At 39.9% G+C, this 18,423-nt stretch overlaps 1 protein-coding gene across 3 annotated transcripts; it reads left to right on the top strand.

The window, feature by feature from the left end:
* The first annotated feature begins 5,566 nt into the window (after positions 1-5,566).
* LOC102235665 (sodium- and chloride-dependent GABA transporter 1-like) lies at positions 5,567-17,039 on the top strand. 3 transcript variants are annotated; one of them, XM_005805674.2, is made up of 15 exons: positions 5,567-5,924; positions 6,827-7,234; positions 7,607-7,738; positions 7,824-7,924; positions 8,032-8,141; positions 8,269-8,401; positions 8,995-9,129; positions 9,228-9,331; positions 9,897-10,021; positions 10,153-10,265; positions 11,926-12,057; positions 12,150-12,252; positions 12,482-12,582; positions 12,746-12,913; positions 14,713-17,039. In XM_005805674.2, exons 2-15 carry the CDS (start codon positions 7,003-7,005, stop codon positions 15,154-15,156), a joined length of 2,133 nt encoding a protein of 710 aa, XP_005805731.1. In that variant the 5' UTR covers positions 5,567-5,924; positions 6,827-7,002; the 3' UTR covers positions 15,157-17,039. The 3 variants fall into 3 exon arrangements, with proteins under 3 accessions (XP_005805731.1, XP_014326745.1, XP_005805732.1); XM_014471259.2 differs by having other exon boundaries at positions 6,773-7,234; XM_005805675.3 differs by lacking the exon at positions 5,567-5,924 and adding an exon at positions 5,956-6,420.
* Positions 17,040-18,423: the final 1,384 nt, after the last annotated feature.

Genomic DNA, 18,423 nt, shown 5'->3' with positions numbered 1-18,423 from the left:
AGTTTATCTACAACAACATAGTTCTCTTCCACCGTAAGTGTAAAAGAAAGCAGTTTTGTGTATAAGAATATGGCACAAAACTCCCACTTATTTGGCTGTGTAAAGTTATTATTGCTTAAAGTTATTATTTATTTGCAATACAATTTGTGCCCCTTTTGTAATTTTATGGTTGGTGTCTTCAGAAGATATCAAATATTTTCGTATAATTCTCATTTTTTCATGATACCATCAGTTTTGTGTAGCACACCTGTCGCTCCAGCAACAAAACACATGGTGATGCTGCTGGCCCACCCCCACACTCTAAACGCATTTAGAGTTTGAATGATGTTTTCAGGCTTGCAGCCTTTCAGCAGGCATCGTCACAAGATGCTTGCTTTTAAAGAAACAGGAAATGTTTTATACAATTTATTGTCAGACGGCAGGAAAGGGTCTTTTTTTTTTTTCAATTGGTTTCAATTGTGTATGTACTTTGCAGGTGCTTGGCATTTTATCAAACTGTTTAAACATTTAAAGATTTTATTTGTTATAAACTAGTTTGTCAACAACAGAAAAGCATCCACACATTGCTGTATGACGGCTATGATATTTTTGCATGCAGAAGCATGTAAGCTGTTACTACTGGAGTAGGACAAAACGTGTGGTTCTGGGATGATTTGTTTAAAATGATCCTTTAGATCTTTAAAATACATTTTGAATTTTCCACTCTCCTTGACTTGTGTGTAGCCATATAGTTGCTTTTTGGCCCTCAGAAGCCTAATGTTTATCACTAGTGGACTTTTGTCAAAGTTAATTGACGATTTTTGGCGGGAGAAGCTCAGCAATCCCAGCAGAAAGCCATGCAAGGGGTAGGAGGTGAGGGGGGAGGGGGTGACTGAGAACATTACACTGTTGCCTAGCAACACATGAACAAAAATTTGAAATGATTTAGAACCCCCCTACTGGTTATCATGGAGGTCATATGTTTACAAAATCCACACCGTGTGCTGACTGTCACACAGAGCTGTAAACAGACAGAGTACCTCTCTGCTGATCAGTGCGCACCGGCAGGCTGATGCAGATACATTCAGATGCTGCTCAATTTCACTGGATTTGTTGAAAAAAAAAATCATTTGACTTAGCGGTAAGTGCCACATACAAATTCCTAAAAGAGCGAAAATGGTGATTTAAAGATGCAGGATTTAACTTCTTTGCATAATTGATCCCTTTGACAAAGGTAAGAAGGAAGAGAAGTGGAAGACTCCCCAAATTTGGAGGACGCTCCACTTGGTATTCCTGAAATATCTGCAGCCAGCTTGCTCTCTGAGTCTCACATCCAACAATACCTCTATGTGACTAATCTGGCTGAAGCTGATTGTTATCAGCTATAAGTGTCCTCTCAGCTTCTTTTGCTTGTTTGTAAATCGAGCGTGTTTGGGACAGAGTGAAAGCGAGCCGGAGGAATAGAAAGAGAACAGAGAGGGAGAGAGAGAAGGAGACGTAGGGAAGGAAAAAGGCGAGACAGAGTTGCTGATGCACTTTCTTCACAGAAATTTAGGTCACGGCAAACAAAACCTTACACAGAAGAAAATCAGACAAACAAAAGCATCTTCCCCTTGCATTGTGTTTTGTCTCAAACGTTGACATCACAGTGTGGCGATTTGCAATGTAAGACGGCATATTCATGCGGTAAACCTCTAAAACTCTCATCATGTGAAGGTGTGAGGTAAATTTCATCAACCATCCCTGTGTGTAATGACTAAATTATATTTAGGCTGCACAGAGAAAAACTGAGTAAGCCCTTATTTGGTTACTCTTTATTTCCCAAGTGAAAATATGCCAGTCTCTCCATCAACAGCCAGAGAGGTGTTAACAACCAAAGAAGAACATATGTCAGCCATCAGAGAGAAAATAAACACATGCCAGCAACAGAAAAATGTTTCTGACTGTAACGTTCTGAGTGGGTTCAATTCACAAGGCATGTTTACATTTCAGATTCACTAAGGCAGACTCCTTGTTGTCAGAGCTAAGGTTTTTTTTTACTATTTGTTTGCTGATTTAGGATTAGATTGATGTCATTTATCTGTTTTCTCTCCAAATACTTCCTGCAAAGGAGTCGCAAATACTTCTTTGCAGGAATCTGCAATCTTCTCTTACCGCTCTCATTACGAGAAGGAAGAACTCATGTCACAAAAATGACTGATAAGTAATTTATTTCTGGTTCTTTGACATCGTCCGTACTAGCTTCAAATGCAAATAAGGTTTTTACTTAAAACCCCAAATTCCATCGGTCATCACAATAACACCCTCGGTGAGAAAATAAAGCGGGATGTGTACACAAATCCAGTAAAAGGAGGAAAAACAACAGGATGACAACATGAATAAAATATGTGAATTGCTTATGATTAGCATACTAATGACTAATCATCATGCTAATTAGTTCATTTTGGGGACTGAAATTGCAGACTGGCGCTGGAAAATATGACTCCACGAAGATGCATTTGACAAGTGAGAAATGCTCTGAGAATTTAAGGGAGACCGGTGAGCGAGGCTGTAAAGCTGTCGCTTTACAGCGAGGCTGTTTAAAAGGTTTAGAGTTTGTCGGCATCAGTGGAGGTAGAACCAGAAATTTGCAGCAACAGATTAGACCAGTGTTTGTGACACTGGTATAATGTCATTTTGTTTTCTTTCTTGCATTTCCTGTTTTTCTTTAGGCTACATTGCTTTGCAAAGGTTTTCCTATCCCTTGTAACGAAACCTATTTTGTCATGTCCCATGTACAAACTTCAAAGTATATTGTTGGGATTTGATGTGATAGATTAACAGAGCGCAATACATAAGTGTGACGTGAGAAGTAAATCATCAAAGGGTTTCAGTGATTTTTTTTTTCCATAAATGAAAGCTGAGTGAGTTGTGTGCATTTGCATTCAGTCCCTTTCATCGATACTTTGTAGATGCTCCTTTTCAGCAACTACAGCTGCATGTCTCTTTGCACAACATCTAATCAAATTGGATCGATTGCATATGTTAACATCAATCTTCAGGGATCACCACAGGTTCACAATTGCTCTTAGGCCTGAACTTTAAGTGAGCCATTCTAACACATAAACATGCTGCGATCTAAAGCCCTGAATTGCGGCTCTGGTTGTACGTTTTCGGTCGTTTCCCTGCTGGTAGATGAACTCCAGCCACGGCCGGCAACTGCTTTTATTCCAGGATCGTCCATATTGAGCTCCATCCATCTTTCCATCGGCTTTGACCACCTTCCCTGTCCCTGCTGGCAAAATGTGTCCCCACATCATGCTGCTACCATCATCGTGTTCCACTATAGGGATGTTGTATTCAGGAGGTTTGTAGTGTTTGTCCTCCAAGCATTTTGTTTGACCTCCGAGCATCTTCTTCCACACATTAACTATTTTCTTCTTCCACAGTGGGACTTCTTGTGGTTTTCATTCAACAATATTTTCTTTCTTTTTGATTACTCTTCCAAAAAGACCAAACTTGTGGAGTAAGCGATTCTTCCACCTGGGATGTAGATCTTTGCTTGATATCCCCCAGGGTTATCTTTGGGGATACTTCTTTGACTTATGCTCTTCTTGTTTGTCTTGGCACCCATTGGCAGGTTTTCAACCTTTGTCATTCTCTTGTCCTCTTTGGATGATGGAAGGAGAAGTGCTTCATCACATCATCTCCAAAGCCTGGGGAAATAATTCATAACCTAACCGTGCTTTGAACTTGTTCACAACTTCAGTGAGGTACGTTTACTGGTCTTCAGGATGCTGTTAATGTTCTCCCACAAACTTCACAGGTTCCTACTAAGGATCAGGTTTCATAGATTGTATTTACCAATAAGGCAACTTCTCAATGTAGTTTTTATTTACGGTATCAAAAAGGGAAGAAATTTAATCGCAGTTTTCTGAATTTATCTTCCAAAAAAAATTCCAAAACCATAATTTATTGTACTTCCACTCTTTTGTAATTGAAATGAAATCACAAAAAGTATTCCTTTTTCAACAACTTTGGTCTTTTTCTAAATGTTTTTAACAGATATGTGTTTACGTCTTGTACAAAACCATAAGAAAAATTGTTTCACCCTTTTACAAATCTCCCTCCTCCCCCCTCCCGTCATCCTTACACAGCTTTTACAGCCACTGGGCCTGTAAAATGGGGAACTAGCGGTTCAATCTAAGCGGCACACTGAAAGCCATTAAAAACAGAGGACAAGTAATTCCAGCCTAATGGAGCACATACGGCAGTCACACGGAGCCACATGAAGGCTTCCTGCTGAAATGAAAAAGACTGAGGGGCCGCTGGTGGAAAAGTGCAGCGAGATAAATCAAAAAGCTCCGGGGTTCAGGGGTCAGCTGGCTGCGTGTGCATGTCACCAGCCCCATTGGACACGCCTGCGTGCTCCGTCAGCAGGTGTATAAATATGTGTCATGTTTCACACTTTCATGTCCGCAGGGACAGCAAACCAGATGGGATTTTAAATGCTGCATTTCATGTGGCAACATTTAGTGGGTTAGTTCACCCCTCATTGGTTTACCATCTGGTGCCCTCTCAGCCCCACGATAGGAGAGGAGCGTTCACACCGCACTTGTAAACGCTCCCGATGTCTCTCTGTGCCAGAGCGCATTTCCAGCAGTTTACATCACAGTGTGCGCCGCGCCGCCTCCTACACAACTCTTAAAAAGGTGTATTTCTGCGAGAACACGTGTTTCATGTGGGACACAAAGTAAGAGAGTGGAGGCAAATTGCAAAAACTTCAAGTAAAAAAAAAAGAAGAAAAGACAAGTTGCGTTAAATATCCAAGAAAATCAAACAAGTTGACTCGCTTATTAAGCAAATCACTTACCAGAGAGTTAGATCCTCTTGTTTTTTGTCTTGTCTTCTACTTTCCATATTTTCTTTTACGACAAGCAAAATTTAAAACGCAGGAAAAGGAGAAAATTCGGCGCATTCCTCTCGGTGCTGTTTCCATCTTTTGTATTTTCTTTACTTTTTAAAATAATTGCCAGAGTTTAAGTTCTTCCAGTTTATCCTACTCATATCATCCCAGCACTTGTGAAGGCGTCGGGCTTTCACAGGCTGAGTTAGACAGCCAGTCACTGTTCCCTCCCTTTCTTTTATTGACGGGCTCCCTTTATCTCAATTTGCCAAGAATTGCCAGACAGCCGCCGACTGGCCTCAGCCTCCAAAATCGTCGTGTCCAAACTACGCGTTTGGACACGACGGGGGCTGCGTTATATTTACCCCTCATATGTTGCCATTTTGCACCTCGGCCATATTCTCATACTGGTGGGGGGCAGAGAATGAGGGGAGGGTTTAGGAGAGGGCTCACATTTCGAAATGCTTGGTGTCAATGCAAATAATAAAAACAAATAAACATAAAAATGTTTCATTTTAATATTTGGTAATAGTCTTAAAACTTCCCAGCGTTTTTGAAAATGTACTTGCAATAAAATGAAAATAATCCAAACTTGAACGGAGTCAATCCAAAATAATGCGATCTCGGCTCAGCCTATAGATGAGAATGAGGATGAGGAGGTAAGGGGGGCGGCAGAGAGGGGGGGGGGGCGACTTTGAGATGACATTGAGGCTGTGTAGATGGGAGTTGAGTCTCTGGTTGTTGATGTTAGACAGTCGCACAAGGCGAAGCGGCTGCTGCCCGTGTTAATTCAACCTCCTCCTCTCTCTTTCTGTCTTCTCCTCCTCCTCCTCCTTCATCCTTCTGGTCTTCAGCACTGCTCCCCGCTGGACAGCTCCCGCTTGGACCCCACGAACGCCGCATGGTACCCTTTAATGTCTTTTAATGGAAGTAAAATCTATTTATGTTTCAAGACACACCGGGAGTTTACAACTTGACCCGCGGGAGGAATCTTCGGATCCCTCGTTTGGAGATTTGTGGCAGTCAGCGGAGGCTCGGCGGTGCGGATCCCAGATTCACTGTGAGTAAAAATAGTAAAAAAAAAATAGTAAATATTTGCTGTCTATCTGTGGGAACCTGTTAATACGCGGCTCGGCTATTTGTCCCCTCCGATAGCAGTCGCATTGACTGGATTGTGAATGAGGCTGCTGCTCTGCTGCTGAAGGAGGGATCAAGTAAATATTTGCACACTTATCTCAAAACAACAGTCGAACATGCGGGGCTGATTCCTGTCTGCTTGGTGTTTGCAGATGCAAAGAGTCGCATTCTGGTGCGCAGAGTTCCCAATTAACATGGCAGAATGTGTGCAGCCTGATGCGTAAAGCTTTTACGCATTTGGACATCCCTTTTTTTTTCTCGTCTACACGGTGCGTTTTGTTTTCCAGCGTGTTAGAGACGTCCTTCTGTCCACGCTTACGTTCAGCTATCCACAAAATAACTGACAAGACAATCTGTAGGTGTTAATTGGTGGACCTCGTTGAGCTTTATTTTCATAGGCTGGACACTACATTGCTACGGTGCGTCCTGCGCTTAAACTTGCATGTTTTGGAACACTGTGCACTTCTCCTTAATTTGGCATATTTAAATTCAGAATTTGTTTAGACAACCACGTCTGTTGTTTTGTTTGTTTGGCTGCTAAATTCTGTGCAAGCTGATTTGTGTGGAGGGAAGGCAGCATGCCTCTGCCATCAGTGATTTGACATGAATGAGAAAAAAAAAATGTTCTGGTGCCAAAAGATCAGAGAATGAATCAGTCTGCACTTTAAAATGCGCCTTTGGAGTTGAAAAGTAAATGATTTGTTTAAACTGCTGCTGTTGATTTAGAGGAAATGAGTGTGGTACATTCTGTGTCCATCTTTGTTGAAACAGGTAAACATTTTTCCTGCGCCCTCAAACAACCAATCACTCTATCCACGATCTTAGGTTGACAACGACTGACCAGTCGTGTTCGCACAGGCTCCATCTCCAGACATTTGGTCCGAAGGTTTAGTTGTAGAAAAAAAAAGAGGGGGGGGAACAAAACCGCGAAGCTGCTGTCTACGTGGACCGGTGCTGAAGCCTCCCGTCCGACTGCCAGGACCTTTGCCAAATCCAGAGACATGGCGACGAACGGCACCAAAGCGGATGGACAGGTCACAGAACTGAACGAGGTGGCCGCCAACAACGACAAGCCCAAGTCCCTGGACGTGAAGACCGAGAAGAAGCAGAAAGACGTCCCCGACAGAGAAACATGGGGAGGAAAATTTGATTTCCTCCTGTCTTGTGTGGGTTATGCAATTGGACTGGGGAACGTGTGGAGATTTCCCTATCTCTGCGGGAAAAACGGCGGAGGTAAATACTTCTTTCACTGTTCATGTATGCAAACTGAGTGAGCCATTCAGATCAACGATGCACATGATGGAGCTTATAATTTAGCGACTCCAGAACAGAAAAAAAGCATTGCCTATGTGTGTAACCCTGTGCTGACCAATATAAACTGAATTTGGCTGCACTGAATTATAACTATTATGCATTTGAATGTATAAATCTGAGTCTCCCTACGTGATTGGGCAGATTTGATTAAATACTTCTGAATATGATGGCATTTGTTGGGAATTTGTGCTGCACAATTAAATTGAATTGAAGCTAATTTAGTGTATGTCAACTGATTTGTGTAGGTTTGCATTTTTAATTCCTTAACCTGATGCATTTCTGTCCATCCAGGAGCCTTCTTGATCCCATATTTTCTGACTCTCATATTTGCTGGGGTCCCTTTGTTCCTACTGGAATGCTCTCTTGGTCAGTACACTTCAATTGGAGGGCTTGGTGTGTGGAAACTGGCTCCTATGTTTAAAGGTACAATAAAAAATAAATTCAAAATGCAAATGCAATCCTTTAGAAATTATTTTAAAACACATCTAAATCATTTTTTGAATGTCAGGTGTGGGCCTTGCTGCAGCTGTCCTCTCCTTCTGGCTTAACATCTACTACATTATAATCATTGCTTGGGCCATTTACTACCTGTACAACTCATTTACCACTGTAAGTATTGTTTAGAAAAATAGCGTGTAGGAAAATCTCAAAACTGGTCAAAATGGGGAGCAAATTGTATTTATTTATTTTATTTTTTATTTTTTTGCATTTTCCAGGACCTTCCATGGAGCTCATGTCACAATATATGGAACACAGAAAAGTGTTACACAAACTACTCCATTCCAGATACCACCAATCTCACCAGCGCTGTGGTTGAGTTTTGGGAGTAAGATAGTGATTTTATTTTTTTTTCTGCATGCCTCCCTGAGCGATATCAAAAGATGGCCTCCTCTGCTGTTTGTTTGCTGCCCTGTGTATATTATAGTATTATCGCTGTTTGCCTCTACTTACAGGCGCAATGTGCATCAAATGACTGATGGCTTGGAAAAACCAGGCCAACTCCGAGTGCCATTGGCAGTAACACTGGCCATCGCCTGGGTCCTTGTGTACTTCTGTATTTGGAAAGGGGTTAGCTGGACAGGGAAGGTAAATGTTTTTTTGTTTTTTTTTTCTTTCCAATACCTATTTATGCTGGTTTCTAATAAGAACATGCAGCTTCCATGCAATATTAAAAAGTCTAATACCTGCTCATCAATCTTTCAGATAGTATTCTGCATGGTCTGGAATTGATTTTTTAAATAAGATATCTTAAAAATAAAACTCACGCTCCCCTTAATACCGTTCTTCCGGCCTCTTGGTTGGCTCCTCTAATTCCAATTCTCCAGACATGTTTTCCGTTCCGAGTGTGGATTCCTGATAGGAGGAGCAACAATCAGCCATACCCCCTCGATCTGGATTTATCCCCCCTTCTCGCTCAGAGCAGTTTCTCCCCCATGTGGCGCTACATTTTAAAAGTCAAGTTCATCACATGACCATGCCAAACAAAATTTGTTTTGGTCACAGCCAGACCCCTTCCTTCTGCCCCCCAATCTAGTAATTTGCTTTCTGAATATCTCAGAAAGGTGGCTGAAGATTAACTATGATTTTGTTGTTGTTGTCGTTATGACCCTCATGAAAATATACGTTGCAGCTTGAACATTTTCATGGATTTCCACTGATCACCTCCCCACATCTTCCAGGTTGTGTACTTCTCGGCTACGTATCCCTACTTCATGCTGTTTATTCTCTTCATACGTGGGGTGACCCTTCCCGGAGCCAGAGAGGGAATCTTGTTCTATATCACCCCTGACTTTGAAAAGCTGAAAGAATCTGAGGTAACAACATGTTATTATGGGATTTGTTCCTATGTGCCGCATGCTCGAGTGAGCAGAGCCCGGCCTCACACAGCTAAACTCTCCTGCTCCTCTGTCAGGTATGGCTGGATGCAGCTACGCAGATCTTTTTTTCCTATGGACTGGGGCTGGGGTCGCTTATAGCTCTGGGTAGCTACAACACGTTCAATAACAATGTTTACAGGTAAGTGCTGCTGATGATTCGTGAACTACACTTGATTTATAACATCACAAGGGAAAAAGCTGCTGAAATTGAAAACAGATATTGCAGAAAGGTGTATAAAATTCACCCCCATTCAAGGATGCTTAAAAAGACTTTAAAATAAAAGTCTAACTATTGTGGCTGAGGTCAAGGCTCTTTCTTTCTGTTCTGTTCTGTGAAAACAAAAACTATTACTGTGATGCCTGAGTGTTTTCTCTAAGAGCCCCTCATTCTGGGTCATATAATCAGTTATGTAAAATAGCTGCATTCAAATTAGCTTGTTTCTCGCTTTTATTCAATATAAGGTAATTTTCCATTTCATTCAAACAGAACATGTGTATTTCATCCACAAGGTTTGCGCTTTCATGTTAAATCTTGCAGTGAAAGCACTCCCACGGCTCTTCTTTCTGGTTTACCTGCACTCTTTTTTTCTTTTTTCTTTTTTTTTTAGAAAGGTCAGCATAGAGTGGAGAGAAAAAGTCAATTTAAACCTTTCACAACATCCACATTTTTTTAAATATATATTTATATTATTTCCTCTCCCCAGAGACTCTGTCATTGTGTGTTGCATCAACTCATGCACCAGCATGTTTGCTGGCTTCGTAATCTTTTCCATTGTTGGCTTCATGGCGCATGTGACTAAGAAAGACATTGCGGACGTGGCAGCCTCAGGTAACTGCACATGGCAGTGGCTTCAGTCACTGTTACTCTCTGCTATCCCCAATAATCATAACATTAGCATGCTGTTTTGGCAGCTTCAAGAGTGATAAATTTTACAATAACGCTTCCTATTTACTATCCAGGTCCTGGCTTAGCTTTCCTTGCATATCCAGAGGCTGTAACCCAGTTGCCCGTATCACCTCTGTGGGCCATTTTGTTCTTCTCCATGCTGCTCATGCTGGGGATAGACAGTCAGGTAAGGGGCTTGGTGATGATCTGCTCATGGGCTGACCTAAATATTTAAAAGCAGTTACATATCATGCAGCTCACCTCTGCTCGCTGCATGATAAGCATGCAATTTGCTCCTCACAGATAGCTGTGGCTGAGCTTTGACATTAGTTGTCAAAAAAAATTTAAATGCAACCTTATCACCTCCATTTGCATTGCAGGCTTCACTGTTTCTTTACTTTGTGTGTGTGATTTTAATATGGCCTCAAATGTCCGTGACCAAACAGGCTTCAAAGCGAAACACAGAAATGACTGATTTTTCTTTTTCTCATAATTTGATTCTTTCTTATTTGTGTAATCAGATGTTCTCATCAGAAACGAGCATTAAATAAATTAATTAATAAAAAAAGTTGCCCCTTTTTTAATTTACAAATATTAAATCAAAAATAATACCTGTGGCTTGATTAACTTCATGTTTTAGATTAAAACACCAGGAGGGATAAAGAAAAAAATGATCTGTTCTCATTTCCTTGACAAGAACCCGATTCTGCAAAGTCTGACTGCATTGTGTGCCTTTTCTTCTAATCTCCACAGATTTCACCACAAAACATAAAATAACATAAAAAATAAATTCAATATCCTAAATATTAATGAGGTTGAATGAGAATAAAAATAATAATGATTAAAAACATTTGTCATTGTGCTGTATGCCTGATTTCAGTGAAATATGGGCAATGATGTGAAACTGGGGTGTGGACAGTGTCAAAATGTGTAAAAAAATAGCTTTCTTATGTGGAGATAATGGATTATTTGTATTCATGTCCATTTTAAAATCTGTAAAATTAATGTCAAGAATACAAAGTCTGAAATAGTTTGAGCATGTAAAATATTTGACATGATGAAAAAAAATGGAAAAACAAACAACAAATGGATTGTTAGGTTTTCATTTAAAAATACAAATTGTTCAAAATATTTTTTTATGGTAATACTGTAATAATTATATTGAAAATCTTTTGATTAGGTTTGATTAAAAAAAAAAATATTTAAAAAAATAATAATAACAAGCAAAGAAAGATATTCTCCACACCTTTACTCCAGACTTCATTGGCTGGGTTTATGTTTCACCCTGTGACATCACAGATTACAGAAGGTGTTTCTCGACATGCAATACAAATACAGCAGAAGTCTGTTTCAAATATGCATACTCAACCGTACTTTTAAAATTTTTCGATTATTTTTCATGCTCTTGTTCATCTGTATTTGTAAACATCTCTTAGGTGGACAGAAGTAATAGCGCCTCCTGCAGTAAGAGACCAGGATAGTAGCAGAATTCTGTAACTATCTAGTAATATGAAAAATTTTACCATTTTTTTTTCTTTTTGCCAGCGTTTTACAGTTTTTGTTTTCATTTGACACATAAAATGAAATAATTAAAAATAAATCACCATTCTATGCCAACTTATTGATCATACCAAAATTGACATGAATTTGAATCTAATATTCAGCATTTTGTCTGCTTACTTTTGTTTTTCACGACTGGATTTTGATGAGAAGTGGTAATTACCAAAACATACACTGATCCAAAATATTTCCAAAACAACAGAAAAAGAATCTCAAAGCATCCAGGTGTGAGCAGTACACATATCCAGGCAGATGTTTCAAGCTGTTCCTGTGATTGTGTCCTTCAGTTCTGCACCGTCGAAGGCTTCATTACTGCCCTGGTGGACGAGTTCCCCAGAGCTCTTCGAGGCAGACGAGAGATCTTCATCGCCATTGTCTGCCTTGTGTCCTATGTGATTGGACTTTCAAACATCACACAGGTACAGCAGGGCAGTTCTGAATAAATGAGCTTTTATCTGTGTTTTGCCTTTTCTAATATTTCTTTTTTGTTGTTGTTATTATTTGTAACCAGGGTGGAATCTATGTGTTCAAACTGTTCGACTACTACTCCGCCAGTGGGATGTGTCTGCTGTTCTTGGTCTTCTTTGAGTGCATCTCCATATCTTGGTGTTATGGTGTGTTTTATATTATCTTTCATTTCAATATAACCACAAAAATGACTTCTGGAAAACGAAATTTGGTCAAGTGCGAGTGCGTTGTCATGTTTTACCTGCTTCAAAGTCTGCTCAGCCGCAAGGTCGGGAGCACTCATGTGTCATGCCTCATCATCATGCATGGCAGATCTCAGAAGACAGAAACCAATCAGATGTGAATATTTTGGTCATGCATTCATTTGTCCGGCAGGTGTGAACAAGTTTTACGACAACATCGAGGAGATGATTGGCTACAAACCCTGTGTATGGTGGAAATTGTGCTGGGTCGTGTTCACCCCTCTCATTGTCGCTGTGAGTATTTTGAGCTAATAGGATAGTACATCTAAAGTCACGACATGAAAGATGAAACAATAAATAAAGTCAATATTACCTGCCTGCAGCCATGCCAGGCTGAGGCAGCGCTGCCTGTAGTCAGAGGTGTCAGGATGCATAAAGCGTCTCTTGTCTCCCACAGGGAGTGTTCTTGTTCAGCGCCGTACAAATGGTTCCCCTCACGATGGGAGACTATGTGTTCCCAGGCTGGGGTCAGGGAGTGGGATGGCTCATGGCTCTGTCCTCCATGGTTCTCATACCAGGATACATGGTCTACATGTATCTCGGGCTCAAGGGCACTTACAAGGAGGTGAGATGAAAAGGTTCATTTTCTTCCCCCATTTCATTCCCCGCATTTACAGAAGTTGTAACCATTAGGGTTTGGTATCTCAGTTTTGGTAGCTTGAAACACAAAAAAACTGACCAACATATTAAACATGCGTGATAATTTTGTATTTAATTAAGATTTAATTTGCTGACTCAACTGAATGAGACAATTAAAATTGAAATGATAAATTAGAATGATGCAAGGAAATAAACATTTGCAACTAAATGAAAATAAAGTGTTTTATTGTTTAAAGATAAAAATCTGTCTCATTAAAAAGCATTGAAATGTAGAAATAGTACACTGAGCCTCAGTGGAACATGAAAAATCTGTGATGCAACAGATGTGCTTGTGAGGTATTCAGCATAGAAGATAACTGTATTATTTTAGATTGTGCACATTGAAAAGTTCAGCTAAGTTAACCTTCCAATGAGGGATTCTGAATATGGCTCTTCGGTAGAAAATATCAATTTATGGCCATGTAGAGGATGGAGAAACTAATCTCATTGTTAATGTAGACATTGTAACAGTAAAACTGACTGGTCTCTTTTTAAATATAATTAAAAATAATCAAAAATAATGGTAGAACTTCCTTTTTTTATTTAAATATTGGACAAAAACCTTAAACTATTTGGCACCATTTGTAACCAATGTGCCATACAAGTAGCAATAAAAGTTTAACCATATGATCCATGTGAAATAAATTGTACTGGACTGATTAGGTTCCAAAATCATATTGAACGTTTAATTCAGGATTCTTAGCATTATATATCTGTTACGTTTTTCAAATAGAACATTACAAAGGAGTTAGCAGTTGCCACTGATAAAATATTTACGCTTTCATGGGGAGAATGGAAATGAAAGAACTGTCTGCCAGAGGTTTATTAAAAATATTTTACCTTCATCGCATCAGAATGGGTGCAAGCATATAAACATCTATGTATCTATATTTTATCTGTTTACTTCTTATAAGAGCTCATTTATGCTGCACATGTGCATCACTGATACAGAAGCTATACAACTCAATGACTTAATATTATGATTTAACCTATGCATACTATGCTGCTTGCATTGATAAAAATTCACTCATTTCAGCATGCTGGCTGCTTGAAACTAAAGAAAAACCGACACTTTGATGCATTTTTAAAAATAATTCAGACAATGACTATCTGACCACTTTGAGGCACTGATAGAATATTAATATGTCGTCATCAGAGGGTCAGTTGTTCATTATATATGAAAGAAGAATGAAACATCATGATGAAATCATGGAAAAAGTATTGTACCTTGTTCCGCCACAGCAGAACACTGTAACTTTAACAAATGTATTTTAAGAAAGGGAGCACTTCAAATGGAACACACTTAAAAACTGTGGCAGAATTTGATGTTGAGTGAAATACAGCACATTCTCTAACATTTAGATACACGTAATACAGATTATTCAATTCACCAGCATCCGAGGCGAGACAGGTGACAGTGTGGCAACAGCTTAACATCTGTAGTTCATACTATAGATTAGGTTACTCTCCACACATTCATCTTATTTCCAGGGAGATTCGACTGAGCTAATTAAAGATGACTACATGAGTATAAAAGCATGTACGCCGAGGCCTGGAAAGGTGGATTGAACGTACAACAACCTATTTCTATTTCTTTAAAAGTTGTACAAAATGATCAAGGAATGCAGAGACCAACACCCAAAGAAAACCATCTGTACCTGAATTATTAGAACTAATTTTGTAAGCTAGCATAGCATTCTCATTCGCTCTGTTTTTCTCTCTTAGCGACTTCGAATAATGTTCCAGCCTCCCAAAGTTGTCAGGAAATGTCAGGAGAACGGGCCTGAACTGCAAGTGGAAACCAACACTGCCAACCTCTCCAGCCCTGCCAATCCTACCAACCCTGCTAGCGCCACTAACCCAGCTCCCGCGAACCCAGCCAGCCCGACCAGCACAGCACCTCTAAACTCAACCAGCCCCGTAACACCTGCCAACCCGGCTCCTCCGCCAGTAAACCCAGTCTCAGCTTCTAGCCCGGTAAATCCGACGACGAGTCCCGCTGCCACTATTACCACTACTGTCACTACAACCAGTCCGGTTAACCCGACTGTCAAAACTGTTAGCCCGACCAGCCCAGCTCCTAACCCAACTAGTCCAATAGAGCCTGTTAATCCCCCTAACCCAACAAGCCCGACCTCTAACCTGACCAATGCTGAGGCCAATGTGTAGACAACAACAAAACCCTCATGGAGCATGTAAACAAAAGAGAACAATACAAAGGACTTCCAAGATTTTAATTGATTCACCTACCTCCAGGGGCAATTTGTGATCAAAACAGATTTTCCAACCATGCTTAATTTTTCTGTATTTGTTAAATCAAGCCAATGATGTCTTATTGTTGGTTTGCGTTCTGAAAACAAAGTCAAAGACTGTTAGTGTTCACCGATACAACCGTAATTCCAAGAAAAAAAATGTAAACATACTGTGTAATACTGTGAGAAGAGAAAAAAAAAACTATAGAGTTATAGATTAGAGATTTGTTGAATATCTTCATGAATCAAGTAAATACCGTGTGAATATAGTAGATTAAGTAGTTAAACAAACTTGACATCGCGGAAGAATGCAAGGGATGCCGTCAATTTCTTTGAGGATGTTTACCAAACCTCACACAGTTGTCTCTTTTTCCAAACATTGCTCTCTGTGAGGTAAAACTATGAGCCGCAAGGTGAACTGGGAGCTCGGAGTAAGCACAATGCCAATAAGATGTTCGTGTTTAGGAGCAATCTGGAGAAGTCCAGAGTCTGTTACAAAAGATTTTGTGTGTGAGAGAGACTGTTATTTTTTTCCTTATTTTTTCAGTGTAAAAAAAAAAGAGATAAAACTTTTATGTGATCAAAGCATTTTTAGAATTATTTTTAGGATGTTTTATACTATGTATGTTGAAGTGGAGGACCAAAATCAATAGGCAGACAAAAGCAAAAACTATGCCATTGAGTATTCGGTTGGCAAAGCACAGGGTACAAAGAAGTACAATGAACAAAAAAAAAAAAAAGAAGCACACGGTGAGAAAAGTGATTTGCAAACATTGACTATCCCTTAATGCTGACAGTCAATCCTGTTTACGTTTTGCATGCTTTCCTCAGGAACATCATTGAAAAGTTTCTCAAATGTCTCCTGCGAAAAAAAAAAGAGAAGAAGAACAGAGACGGCCTTAAGCCAGTGCACCAATTTCAGCCAAGCGATAGTCTGTTTACATGACTGGGCAGATCTACAAAATACTTACACTTTATATGCTAGCACAAAACAACCGGGACCAACTCTGTGTTTAAGTACAGTCATGTTTTCTTTTTTTCTATGTGTCATGATCAATCATAGTCCGATCAATATGTATCCAGCAATACATATGTAGATGTTTAGGTGCAGACCAGTCCGCAAAGTGGTCTGTTTCTCTTTTTGTTTACGTTGTCTTTGCTTTACCAGGGGAGAGAGAAGAAATAAATAAAAAAGAACAAAAAGCACAAAAGCTTTCTAGGTTTTCCCAGACTTTTGCCATGGCATGTTAGGACAATGTGAGTTTGCTTCTATGGCAGCTACCTTGAAAGGCATGTGGTTGAACAGAACATGTTTACTTTGAAAAGCAAAACAACTGAGCGAAAATGTGAAATGGCTACAGTTCATGTCCTGTGAATTTTGTATAAAGTTACTCTACCACAGTTTTCTCTGGAAGTTTGTTGTAAAACTGTACCGTGTAAAACATGTAACTGTGAATGTCTGTACTACATTGGAAGTTATTGTCTAAATGTTGAAAAAGAAAAAAAAATATGGAGTTGCTGTTTTCTGCAATAATATTTTGATCACAGAAGCTAAAGCACATATCTGACAGAGATATAAGAAATGATTATGAAAAATGAAGATACTGATGATTATATTAAAAATAGAAATTATGTCTAGTAAAATAATATTGTTTTGTATATTTTTAACTGTCTCACTGCCTAATGTAAAACATAATATAAACATGATATGTATCTAAATGGTGTCAAATGATAAAGCACGATTGTTATGTTATACAAACAGAAAAAGACTGAAAAAATAAAGAGTTATAGATAAAATAAGCAGAACACATGGCTGGCATATGTCCCTAAAACAATGTGTCATTAATGTAGCAGTGTCTCTGGTAACAATGCTACCAGAAAATTAGGTCAGCTATCTTATTAAAAGATGTACGCTGCTCTGAATCCTCCTGCAGTAATTGGCTGTTGTTTCCTCTCTTGTAAATAAGCCCTCTCCATAGAGTATTTCCCGTCAATTGATGTAAAAACACTCTGAGACCTAATAAAACTTAAAAAGAGGGATTAAGTGAAAGAAAATGCAACGCTTGATTCATCTCTTTCTTAGTTTTACATGTAGGCCAGGTGGGATGTGCAGAATTAAGTAAATCCTTTCCTCAGTAGTTTGGGTTTTAAGATGACATCCAGCTTAACTTTACCAGGAGGGGATAGAAGAAACTGATCATAACAGCAAAAGAGAAAGGAGTCTGGCTCCCATCGGGGTGTGTGTGTGTGTGTGTGTGTGTGTGTGTATGTGTGTGTGTGTGTGTGTGTGTGTGTGTGTGTGTGTGTGTGTGTGTGTGTGTTTTGGAGTGTCAGAAACACAAGCTGAGAGAGAGAGAGGTCTCAGCATCACCACAAAACAGCTCTCGCCTCGGGGGCCTGGCGTGCCCGCCCGCCCTGTCTCCTCTGCTTCTGATGGTTCTGAGCGTATTTGTGTTTCTGTTTGTGTGTGTTTTGCTTGCATCCCCACGCTCCCCGCCTTCCAACCACCTCCCCCAGTTGGTGCTTCCATTAGTTTCCAGTGTGATAAAAGAGACGGCACCAGCTGACACCGCCACAATGACTCGCCGGGGATGAAAGAATGAGACGTCCCCTCCAGTAGCTCGTGGCAAACTGGTGCGTTTGTGGACGTGAGCTCGTTTTTGCGTGAGACAGAAGGAGAAATAGAGACAGGTCGGAGACAGAGGGCTGCGTGTTTAAGTGGACCGGGATTTGAAAAATGCCCCCTATGGCAGCTCGTATAAACTACCCAATTGATGGATTACTTGGTGGCCTCCTTCATTCCTTGTTGTGTAATTTTGCATCATTACCTATAAAAACAAGTCACCTGTTTGACAGCCCAGACTGATGTCTTACATCCGCTGATGGCATAGATCATCATTGACGGCCAGGGACGACAGGAGGCAGAAGATCTTCATTAGTTGGGAGCAATCTTGCAGAATCCAGATACTCCTGGGATGCGGGACAGCAGCTTCGCTCAGCTCCACAGTGACACTGCGATTCACTTTATTTAACTGTTATTTCCTGTTTTCCCTTGTGCAAGATTTTGTTGATATTCTATGTGAGAATATTCTATGACTCTCAGAAGTTTGCCCACCTCTGTTAAAATTTGTAATACAAAAAATTAGACCAAGAAAAAAAAAGTCTCAATCTTTATTGTGGTATA

This window comes from Xiphophorus maculatus, chromosome 1 (genome assembly GCF_002775205.1).
Source record: "Xiphophorus maculatus strain JP 163 A chromosome 1, X_maculatus-5.0-male, whole genome shotgun sequence".
NCBI classification, from domain to species: domain Eukaryota; kingdom Metazoa; phylum Chordata; class Actinopteri; order Cyprinodontiformes; family Poeciliidae; genus Xiphophorus; species Xiphophorus maculatus.
The sequence above is the reverse complement of the archived record's forward strand: the minus strand, read 5'-3'. Positions and strand labels throughout refer to the sequence as shown.

What these genes read in the sequence shown, in the direction of transcription:
- LOC102235665 (XM_005805674.2), top strand. Translation starts at nt 7,003, where the DNA reads ATGGCGACGAACGGCACCAAAGCGGATGGACAGGTCACAGAACTGAAC. An exon ending in TTCAATAACAATGTTTACAG is followed by an intron (nt 9,332 to 9,896) that starts GTAAGTGCTGCT and finishes TCCTCTCCCCAG; the next exon opens with AGACTCTGTCATTGTGTGTT. An exon ending in GACTTTCAAACATCACACAG is followed by an intron (nt 12,058 to 12,149) that starts GTACAGCAGGGC and finishes ATTTGTAACCAG; the next exon opens with GGTGGAATCTATGTGTTCAA.